The sequence below is a fragment of the Octopus bimaculoides genome, chromosome 9 (assembly GCF_001194135.2).
Source record: "Octopus bimaculoides isolate UCB-OBI-ISO-001 chromosome 9, ASM119413v2, whole genome shotgun sequence".
In the NCBI taxonomy this organism is placed as follows: domain Eukaryota; kingdom Metazoa; phylum Mollusca; class Cephalopoda; order Octopoda; family Octopodidae; genus Octopus; species Octopus bimaculoides.
The window spans coordinates 70,525,126-70,537,402 of NC_068989.1; the positions used below are offsets into that span (position 1 = coordinate 70,525,126).

The window sequence follows — 12,277 nt, forward strand, 5'->3', positions numbered from 1 at the left end:
ATACATATACATACACACAAACATATATACATACACACACACACACATATATACATAGTGTGTTTGTGTCTATGTGTGTGTGTGTATGTATATATATATATATATATATATATATATATATATATGAGTTAGAAAAGTGTTGTTGAGAAAAAACTATGTTAATATAGTATTGATATCAAAACATCTTGCATGTTAAATATTGTTGCCAAGATTTCATTTTTAAGAAATTTACAAACTAGAAAAGCTCACTAAAAATAATCTATTTCATTGATAGTTTGTGATGTGTGTTGATGAGCCTCAAACCCAATGTTTTATCGTAAAACTATTTATTATAAATGCATTGAGGAAGAATTCATTAGTAATTGACTTTCAAGTAGACAAGCAAGTTTAACCCTTTCACTACCAACCCGGCTGAAACCGGCTCTGCCTCTGAGTACAAATGTCTTGTTTTCATAAACTTTGAATTAAAATCTTCCACCAAACCTTAGTCACAATTTATGTTCCTAACACTAGCTGAGTAATAACTAAATTATTTTACGAAATTCTTTGTTATATTTAAAGTAATTGAAAGAAACACAGAGCATCTCAAAATAAATACGGTAACGAAAGGGTTAAATCAATGTCTAGCTTGTAAAGATGATATGCTATGTTAAAGGATATTGTATAAAATGCCCAAAAGATGTTTTTTTAGAAACCATATTTGAAATAACATGTTTTAGTGTGTGTGATAGACAGATAGATAGATAGATAGATAGATAGCATGAGCAATGACAGTATGATAACTTGAAAGAACTTAAGTTTATAGAGATTGCACAGGAGTAAAACTGGCGTGGAGAATACCCCAGAGGAGAAAAATCAAGAGGTACATCTCACAGAGAATAACATTAGGCACAATAGTTTCAAGCACATCAGTAGATCTGACACATCAATACTAACTTCTGAAACTTATATTTTCGTTTCTACTTCTGATGATGGTGGTGATAATGATGATAACAGGAATAAAGTATAAGCAACTTCCATGGTTTGATAAAGAGAAAAGGACAAAGGTAATAATATGTCCGCTCCTCCGTACAATTTGACGACTAGAACTGAGATCAATCATTAGTTAGCTTTGATTTAATGCAGTTAATGAATGTAAATTTTTCAATGAAGGGCAATGAGAAAGAAATCACAGAACCCAAGCAATATTGCAGCAACTGAATAGTCTGAGACAACATAGCCATGCAACAGAGCAGCAGCAGCATCAAAAGTTAAACCAAGCAAGGTTAAAATAGACGTGCAAGCTAAAAAAAAAAAAGGTAACAATTATAATAATTATTATTATTATTCAAAAAATTATTTTAAAAAAACAAAGCATGCATTTTCTGCGATGTAAAAAAAAAAAAAAAAGAAAGAAAAATAGGTTAATATTATAAGCTGTTCAATGCCAGAAAGTACGAGAAGAAAAAAGAGGTAGAAAAAAATCTAAAGTTTGGATATTATATTAAAAAAAAAACAGATAAAGGATTTTATGGTATGAAAATGAGCTAAGGAAATAATGAAAAGTTAGATGATGTTTTGGAAGCAAGTGAAAATCTTACCGTTAGCAACCTGAGCTGTCAGTGATACTGAATCTGTATAGATAATATACACAAAATATTGTGACAGAGACAACGGATGTAAGCTAAGAGATGAAAGTTAAAATGACAGCAATAATGCAATGAAGTAAATGAAAGACTAAATAAAAGTACTACTACACCCCATGATAATAAGTACAGGGGACATTTTATTTGTTCTCTCTTCTTGAAATGGGGATAGAGGGGAAAAAAATCATTTTGTCCCTATTTAGTTTTTTTAAAATAAATTTTAAATTATTTACTTAAAAGTCCAATTTGTGCTTTGATATTCAACAATGAAGATGTTATTACTGTCAGTTGGATTAAAGTCAGAAGTATAATTAAATATGTCTTAGCAGCAAGTATGTGTACGCACACACACACATATAAATATACATACATACATACATACGCCATACTGACTTTCCAGACACTGGTGGTCTGGACCCACTCATAAGTTGCACTAATTTATGAGCAGAAACTTCGTATTCATAATTTAATTTAGAGTGTGTTGGCCAAATTGACCCCTAATTCAGAAAAATTAGTAATCTAGAAAGACTTAGGAATCAAAGATTCTGGAAAATTAGTGTTGTACCTGTGAGTGTGTACACACATACATGTGTGTGTATGTGTGTATGAACACACATGCTTTGTCAAGTAGAGAGAATTCAATTTCAATACTGATGGTAGAATTAACTATATTTTTATATGGTACTTATGAAAAGCAGGATGTTACTCGAATTTCAGGTTAACCCCTTAGTTGAAACTATAACTATCAGTCAGTTCAAACACATGAGTGTTCATTTAACAGAGAAAATATCTAATGACTGAACATCCATGCATGTTTGAAGTGCCTGAGAGTTTATTCTGTAGTCTTACATGAAACTTAAATAACAGTCTGTATTTCTAAAGTACTGTATAAAGACATAATATATACTCTTGTTCAAAGCTGCTGATCTGCTCCACACAACTCAGAGTTTCATGTGAGCAACTTAAGTATTGAGGGAATGATGAATGATCAGCTTCGAATGAATAAATTCTACATGTATTGAGTACTTTTTCTCTTATTTTATCATCCAAGTGTTTATGTGCTTATCTACATACATCTGTTATCTTTTACTTGTTTAAGTCATTGGACTGTAGCAATGCAAGGTCACCGTCTTGAAGTGTTTAGTTGAACAAATTGATACCAGTACTTATTTTTAAGTCTAGTACTTATTCTATCAGTCTCTTATGCTGAACTGCTAGTTCATAGGGATGTAAACAAATCAACATCAGTTTCCAAGCAGTGTGTGTGTGTATGGGGGACAAACACAAAGATACACACACACACACATATATACATGATAAGCTTCCACACAGTTTCCATCTACCAAATTCACACACAAGGCATTGGTCGGCTTGGGGATATAGTAGAAGACACTTGCTCAAGGTGCCGTGCAGTAGGACTGAACCTAAAACCATATGGTTGCAAAGCAAGCTTCTTAAATACACAACCAAAGAAGAGAATTTAAAATATTAATTTTCAATAATTTGGCCTGCATACTTGCTTGCATGGGTGACACACTCAAACGCTAATTAACATATCTAAAGGATTAAATTTGATATGAAATTTGTTATGAGAAAGAGGTGATTCTGATTGCCATGTTTAAAAAAACAAAAAAAGGCTCAAACACTAATTAGTGTACCTAAAAGGTTATGGTATGAAATTTAATGAGGGAGGGACTTAAGAAACTATATGGAACTGCTGAAGCAAATATGTAGCAGTTGTTCAAGTGTTTTTTTTTTAGTTAGTAGTTTGGTTTGGTGTTTGAAAAATGGAGTTAGTTTCAACAAATCAACTATGATTTTTGTCTCCACATAAAAAACCTAAAAAGGTTAGATAACAAGTAAAATTGATTTTTAAAAAAATTCATCTCCAAATCTGTTAGCACTTTGATCTCACAGCTGTTTAAACCAAATGACAAACTGAAGTTGTAACATTCTCTAGGAAAATAATATTTGACTGGTGAGTTGGTGAGGCTGAAGTCTTGCTAAAATATTACAGTATTTGTGTCATCATCATCGTTTAACATCTGTGCTAACAATTCTGCCATTATTTTTTTAGTAAAGTTTTGTTTTTCTTTTTTTTTTCATTTTTATCAGTGTTACATTCTGACCATAGAAGGCAGGAAATACAAAACAAAATGTACACATGACAACCTGGTAGTGCCTCCCCCAGTTTTTATACTTTCTCCTACATCTGGTTTTAAAAATAACTTACACACACACACACACACACCACTGTAATAAATGCTCCCTTTGGATGTTTTCAGATATTCACAGTTGATAATTTGAAGTAAAAGCCAATCATGAAGATTGAAACTATTGTTTGGCTGAGATTTAAAGCATTAGTTATAACAGAACAGAACAGAAAAAGAACAGAACACACTCACACATTGAAAGTGAGTAACGTGTGTATATAAAATATGGAAGCATTAAATAAATGCCAACTTTTTCAAACGATGCAAAAAGTAAATTAGAAAGACAAAACGACACATTTTAGGCACCAGGTGGTTAGGCCCTTACCTCCAGATGCTATAGTATCCTCAGAACCTGCTGGGGTAGAATTCATTGTTCCATATCCACTAGAACATTGCAGAGATGTACGGCTTGTTGTTGTGACAGCATTAGTTGTCGGTTCTTCATAATGGGACGTTAGAGCAGCAGTGGTAGCTTCTAGTTCTTTAATGGCTAATTCAAGACTGTTTTGCTGGGCCTGACCAAACAGATATTTAGATATTACAAGATCAGAACATAGTGACATCAATGTGTTATTTATATATAGATGTGTGTGCATTTGTGTAATGTACACACACATATACTATAAATATTATATATATGTATATATATATATACACACATACACAAACAAACAAACAAACACATATATAAAATAGAATTTCTGAAAACAATGATATATTTATATATATATGTGTGTAATGTAACAAGCTACATACCAGTCACTGCCATTTTATTGTATGTTAATAAAAACCTCAATACATGCTACATAAAACAAACAACACCCCAATCTCATTAGTGCAATAATAATCAGTTAAAACATAATTAGAGAGTATTATTTGAACGATATTTAAAGATCTTGTTCTGCAAAATTCAAAAATTATTGAAACTACATTGAGTAATTTTTATTTAAGCAAAATGTTTTAATAATTAATTCAAATTGTGAAAATAAACCTCATAGTGTACAGAGATAGGGTAACATATACATATTTATTTATACATTTATTTGAGACTACAGACTACAAGGACAAAAGCTGAAATTTCATTGCTACATCCACAGAATTTTATCTCCTACACAAACCATATAATTTTGCTTGCCACACCATCTGGTTGACAAACAAGCTTCACAGTTTTACAATTAAGTTGTGTAGCAGTTAGCAAAGTGACTAATAATAAAGTTCTTGATTTAACCCTCTTGATGTCAACCTGCTTGAGACTACGCTTGGTTCTAGGCTACAATTTCACTGTCATAAAGTGATCTAAATAAAAACTTTCTCCCATTAAAATTTTGTTAATTTATGTTTCAAACACCAGTATAATAATTACAAAGTTATTCTACATATACTTGGTTATTTTAAAAATTAGCTGAAGGAGAAGAAAAAGTATATTTATTTCAACAGAAATATGCTAATGAAAGGGTTAAATTCATATTAGAAGGGTTTTATTCTTCATAAGGGTCAGTAAATAAAATAGTGTTTACCAGACAATCTCAACATCTTGCTACTCTTTTCAATTGCTAAATCTTATATTGGTGTCATATTTTGTGATGCCATTTTGCATGGCAGCAATAAAGTCTCAGTATTTTCAGAGCAATGAAATATAGATTACAAGGCTTGTAGCAACTGAAGTAATGTGTAAGTTCTTCACTATTCTCATATTTAATTGGCAATCTATCTTAATAGTAATTAATGTACAATATTCCAGAAATACCAAATAGAATGGTATCAAGACTTTTGATCAATTATCAAAGAGCAAACTGTTCGCGATTTGATATAATCCAATTGACATTCTCTTGTAAAATCCCCAACATTAACAGGATTATCGAGTATCGTCTTCAATCTTTCTGAACCCTTTGCCTGTCCTGTGTATCATATTTGGTACATAGGAGATATTTCCCTGTCATCCATGCATCATGTATGATACAGATTCCCAATTTTTTTTTTCAACCACCAGAGTAACTTGGGTCTTATGAAAGGAAAAATTTATATTACTCAGACTGAATGAAATGAGGATTGATTAAAAGTCTTAAAAGAAGCATGGATGTTTAGGAACAAAGTTATGAAAACTCTTTGGATAGGCAAAGGGTTAAGAATCACAGGTAGAATATTGACCAAGTGTAAAACTTTAACAACCATTCCTCAACACAAAATGTACATGCAATTTTTAAAATTCAGTTTTTTAAAGACATACAAACACCATTTTAAACTTCCCCATTAATGTCATTGAAACTATTTTGATTAAATGAAAATAGCATTTAATATATAAAAGAAAACAACAATAACTTTTATCAGAAACTGCAAATATAATGATTAACAAGCTTTAAGTAGAGATCATGCAAATATACTACATTAATTTTGTATTTTTCATTTTTTAATTTATAAAATAAAATGAAAATTCTTGAAAGCCCACAAAAGCTTCTTAAAAAAAAAATTTTTTTAATTCACCAAGGTTATCTACCTAAATTACCTGCTACTTAACTAAATTAACTAACGACATACAGAGATAAATTGATCCATGCTTTCTGTGATATAATGGGTTTGCATTTCCATTTTACTAAACATCAAATTTGCTCTATGTAATAACTTTTCACCTCCAAAAACATTAGTTTTATTTTATTCAAATACATACACACAATGCAGAAAAAAGAAGCACAAATAAACATTCCTTACAACATATAAAGCAATCATTATGAAAGTTAATAGAAACAAACAACAAAAACATTCAAATGTAAGAGAAGAACAAAGAAATCCTCAAATTGCACAAACTCTTTCCTGTAGGCCCTGAAGTTCATACAATGTAGAAGTGACTGCATGCATTATAAATAAGAATAACCCAAGCACCCAAATCAATAATTAACTCTCAGTATTTCTTTTACTTTATATAGAATTTTAAGAAATATATATGTTAAAAAAAATTGCTAAAGTTATATTCGTTTTTTTTTTTGTAGATAACAGGTAATTAAATAATTTTGGTATATTAACAATAAATGATGGACTGAGAATTTATCATTGAATTTAGAATATAATATATACATACACACACGTGTATATATGTGTATATAAAATTTGTTGGTGCAAGAAGTATATAGATATTTAATAGTCCAAAATAAATATGATTTTTTCAGAGTTATGGATCTTGATGAAATTAAATATTAAATTTAAACACGTATTTTGTTCAAGGAGTTACCTCCCTCTACTACTTTTCATTTATACCAAATGAAATGGGTGACTTTATCTTTATTTAAATGGAGATCACATATTTTATTTCCTGCCCGGTGAGTATGGAAGATGTAGAGAATTTAAAGGATTCTGGATATTACTAAAGTGAGAGTTGATAAATTTACCTACATTCATGAATAATTATTATTGATGATGAATTATAATTAATGGTTACTTTTACAGTGAAATTCTTTAAGTCTAAATTAAACAGATAGAAGTTTAAAATACTAAGCAAAAACTCCACCTTCACCCTGACCCACACATGAAAAAAAAAAAAAATGCTTGATATGGATTCCCAAATCAATTTCACACTTTTTGAAAGGAAATGTTCTTAGGTTTTGTGACTTAACACTTGTAAAATTTACTGTGTCCTAGAACAACAGAAAAATTAAAAAAGGGTGATTTCTTTGCCATCACCATTTCATAATCTCTTTCCTTGTTTGCATGTGTTGGATGGGTCCTTACTTGAAGGATCTCAGTCCTTACTTGAAGTTACTGCTCTTCTAGATGGATCAGAGAACCATGTCTTTATAGATGTTTCACTCGGACATGGTTTGTAATGCTTCACATAATTCTTAACACTTTACAAGAGTTTACTGAGTGCTTTCATCATGGGACCAGCACTAGCCATTTCTTTGAGAATATAAACATATATATCATCTCATATATATCATATAAACATATATATCATCAGCGTTTAACATCCATTGCACATGCTGACATGAGTTGGGCAGTTTGCCAGGACCCAACAAGTCTAAGGACTACATCAAGCACCAACGTCTACTTTGCATGGTTTCTATGGCTGGATGCCTCTCCTAATGGATTTATTACTTTAGACTGTACTGGGTGCTTTCTCATAACATGAGCAATTAGTAACGTTAACATGCAACTTGCAAGCCTAAGACCCCCTTCCACTCAGCAGGTGGATTTATACTAGGAGATGAGAGGTTAGAGTATAAGAGAAAGGGCCATACAACTTGGCCCTCAACTGCATTCAAGGATGACTTTGTATTATGTATCGGACTTTCATTAATTTAGTTGACCATGCAGTTGTGAACAGATGCAGACACCCCTTTGTCTGCCCATCCTTGACCTAGTTGAATATCTAGAATGTTACAACTGGAGAGAGAAAGCTGCAATGATATTGTGGATGGTAGTTTATTTATTGACCCCAGAAGGATGAAGCAAAGTTGGCCTTGCTGAAATTTGAACTCAGACCATATAGAAAGCCAGAACAAATACTGCAAAGCATTCTATCCAATGCTCTAATAACTCTGCCTTACATACATATTTTTCTCTGTCTTTATTTTCACAGAATATTCGTAAAAAGAACCCAGTATGCTCTGTAAAGTGGTTGGCATTAAAGAGGGCATCCAGCAGTAGAAACCATACCAAAACAGACCATTGGAGCCCAGTGCAGCTCTCCAGCTTGCCAGTTCCTCTCAAACTGTCCAATCCAAGCCAGCATGGAAAACAGGTGTTAAATGATGATGATTATGATGATTCTCATTGCAGCTCATAAAAATAGTTTTGTCTTTATTGCAGAAACATCAGTAGGCTCTATAACAAAGGGTGTATAATATAATATAATATAATATGGTATAATATAAACTATTTGCATTGGTAAAAGAGATTATATATGTATTAAGGGCAAGGTTTAAAAAAAAATGGTTTTAACTGTTACCCCCATCGTCTTTGTGCTGATTTTTGTTACAACTAGAATTTTATGGCTGAGAATATTGAATGCAGAATATCAACATTTTTCAAGTCAACCAAACATACAATTTGATTGGAATGTTTTACAAATGAAATTAAATATACGAAAAAAAAAATTTAAAAAAAAAAAAAAGGAAAGAAAATTTTAAATCACAAGATCCATTTGCGGAAATAGCAGATAATGGATTGATTTCTGAAATGTTAATACAATCAAAAGCAGATTTGATATAAAAATAAATCAGTGTAGTTGTAGTAGTACATGCATATCTACTGAAAGTAAAGTTTCCTTTGCAAGTGATAGACATATCAACGTGAAAAGAAGAAATGGTAAAAACCTCCATGCAATTACTATGAGTATCGTGCTTTTGATGAAGATCCACATGAGATACTCTTAGCAGAAAAAAGAAAAAAAATAAATTGCTGAAATAAATTTAGAAAATGATTGATGGAACAAAAGAAATGATTGCTAGAGGAAGAAAAAAAATTCTTTGTCTGGTTTGCAGTGATATATATGGATATGTTAAATGGTAGAGTGTTGTTTATTATGGTGGTGCTGAGGTTAATCTTTTAATGAGTTATGAAGTCTTGATGAGGCCAAAACTTGGCACCAAATTGCACGATGCAGGTATTAAGTTAATGATAAAAAAAAAATTGTCATAAGGCGCACTATATGTATATGTGCGTATGTGTGTATAGCATATTTGATGAACAATGATATTATTATTGATAGTTCAGCTTTCTCTGTCATGGTCAATGAGACGATCTCACACTACACACCTTCCTTCTAAGCTCTGCTGTAAACAGCAGAAGTGAGCTAGAATGTTAAAACTTAGTGCACATGCACAGTAGAGTTCAAGATCAACCTGTGCCAGGCAGCTTCACTCTGTGTGCTTGAGCTTCATTACTATGGCAACAGTCCGGATACTTATTGATCGAACCACATATATGTCTAAATGTCCTGTCACTTGGAGATAAGTTGCGAAAAATCACTGTGCTGATGACACTATTTGAGGCAGAAACAGGTCCCAAGTTGTCCTCTTGTTGTCAGACAATCGCATTGTCTTTTTTTTAATGGTATGTCAATTTTTGCTTCTTGAAATTATACCCCTTCCTTACTTCTCAATTAGGGATTGGTCCCACTGGCCTCTAAGTTATTTTTCTAACTTCTCTGAAAGTGGAGATAATTTCAATAAATCAAGAAGTTATGTTATATGGTATTTAATATATGTTTGTAGTTCAACTACATGCCATGGACCATTCAGAGTTAGTTATCCTTGGCTCATTTTTGAAGGAGCAGACCTTGAGAATAGAGACAGCATGTCATTGACGAGGTTGTGAATGATCATAAAAGAACTTTGGTAAATCAAGCTGAGTGAATGATTGACAGAACAATTAATCAAACAATCTAGTTAATTGGTTAACCAACTGATTCTCCAGGAGTGCAATAAAGTATGTATATGCATTTATATATATGACGGACTCTCCCATCGAAGATGACATGTGAGTGTTCAGCTTTCGCTGAATGATCTGCACAAATGATTTGTTTACAGTGATCAAATGTATGTGCTGGACATTAACTCGCTCTTTCCATCAAACTGATGTCTGAACAGGTGCACGGTGTACCACATGTTAGGTGTTGAAGTGATCACAAAGCAACATGAGATGAAGCGTTTTACTCAAGAACACAATGCACCACTTGGTCTAGGAACTGAAACCACGATTTCGTGATCATGAATGCAACACCCTAACCACTAGGCCATGTGTCTTCATATATATATATATATATATATATATATATATATACACTTTTTTACTTGTTTCAGTCATTTGACTGCGGCCATGCTGGAGCACCCCAGGACTTATTCTTTGTAAGCCTAGTACTTATTCTATTGGTCTCTTTTGCTGAACCGCTAAGTTACGGAGACGTAAACACATCAGCATCGAGTGTCAAGCGATGGTGGGGAGACAAACACAGACACAGAAACACATACATACATACGACGGGCTTCTTTCAGTTTCCGTCTACCAAATCTACTCACAAGGCTTTGGTCGGCCCGAGGCTATAGTAGAAGACACTTGCCCAAGGTGCCAAGCAGTGGGACTGAACCCGGAACCATGTGGTTAGTAAGCAAGCTACTTACCACACAACCACTCCTACACCATATATATATATATATAATACTTATATTACATAGCTAGTAGAGTGTCAGTAAGTGTACACAAATATACACTCTTAACAATCTACTGGAGTTTTATATCTATTTCTTAACCAAGATCTGTCAAAGTCTGTTATTCAAATCCAATGAATTCTAATAAGAAGTTTATCATAAAATCATTTTAGCCATTGGATATAAATCCATTCACAGAAGGATTATTGAATATAAATCCAATCACAGAAGTATTAGAACTAAATTCAATCACAGAAATATTATTAAAACTAAATCCATTTGCTGAAGAATTATCCCCATATATTCTATCAATATACGATATAATGTCTTGTAAAAACTAAATAGAGCAAGCATCATTTGGTACTCATTATCAGATGAGTGGACTGGAACAATGTGAAATGAAGTGTTTTACTGAAGAACACAATGTGTTGCCTGGTCTGGGAATTGAAATCATGGTCTTGTAATAGCAAAATCAATACCCTGACCACTAGGCAGGTAGCTTCACTAAACACAACACTACAACTCTTGTGTCAGCAACGCCATTTTAAGCCTATTCTGCAAATCTTTCGAGAAATAATACCTGCTTTTGTCTAATCAACATCCAAATATTTTACTGTTTACTTGTTTCAGGCATTGCACTGTGGCCATGCTGGAGCACTACCTTGATGGATTTAGTCAATTAAATTTGCCCCCGTACTTCTTTTAAAGTTCGGTACTTATTTTAATGGTCTGTTTTGCTGAACTGCTAAGTTACATGAACATTAACATACCAACAGGAGTTGTTAAGCATTGGAGGAAAAACACCCAGACGTATACACACACAACGAGATTCCATACAGTTTCCATCTACCAAATTTACTCGAAAGGTATTGGTCAGCCTGAGTCTATAGGAGAAGACATTTGCTTGAGGTGTCATGCAATGGGATTGAACTTGAAACCATGTGGTTGCAAAGCAAGCCTCTTAAACTTTTTTTTTTTACCACATAATTATAAAACACTCCAAATCGTGATATATTTATTCAGGTTTTGCTATATATGTTGTACCTAATATGGCTATTAGTTCTTTTTATAATCATAAACTTTTTCTATAAAATGTTTCCATAATTTTTTTTTTTTTTAATTAATTTGAAAACATTCCAACCTTGAATTTTAATTTGATGTTTTTTTTTTTGTTTTGTTGTTGACTGCAAGTTGGAGTATGATTGATAATGTGTTTATAAATTATATCTGTGTATAGCAATCATGGAGTTGTTTACTATATAAATACTGCTGATGAAGGCTATATATATATACATACATA

At 32.3% G+C, this 12,277-nt stretch overlaps 1 protein-coding gene across 1 annotated transcript in view; it reads right to left on the reverse strand.

Moving 5' to 3' along the window:
• Positions 1 to 12,277, reverse strand: part of LOC106883643 (protein MTSS 1) — a gene marked incomplete at its 3' end in the record, with an annotated part of 307,187 nt that overhangs the window by 17,937 nt on the left and 276,973 nt on the right. The window contains exons 18-19 of the mRNA XM_052970923.1: positions 4,164 to 4,353; positions 1,581 to 1,613 (exon numbers count right to left, since the gene is read on the reverse strand). Coding sequence (XP_052826883.1) covers positions 1,581 to 1,613; positions 4,164 to 4,353 — 223 coding nt within the window. The remainder of the gene's footprint in view (positions 1 to 1,580; positions 1,614 to 4,163; positions 4,354 to 12,277) is intronic.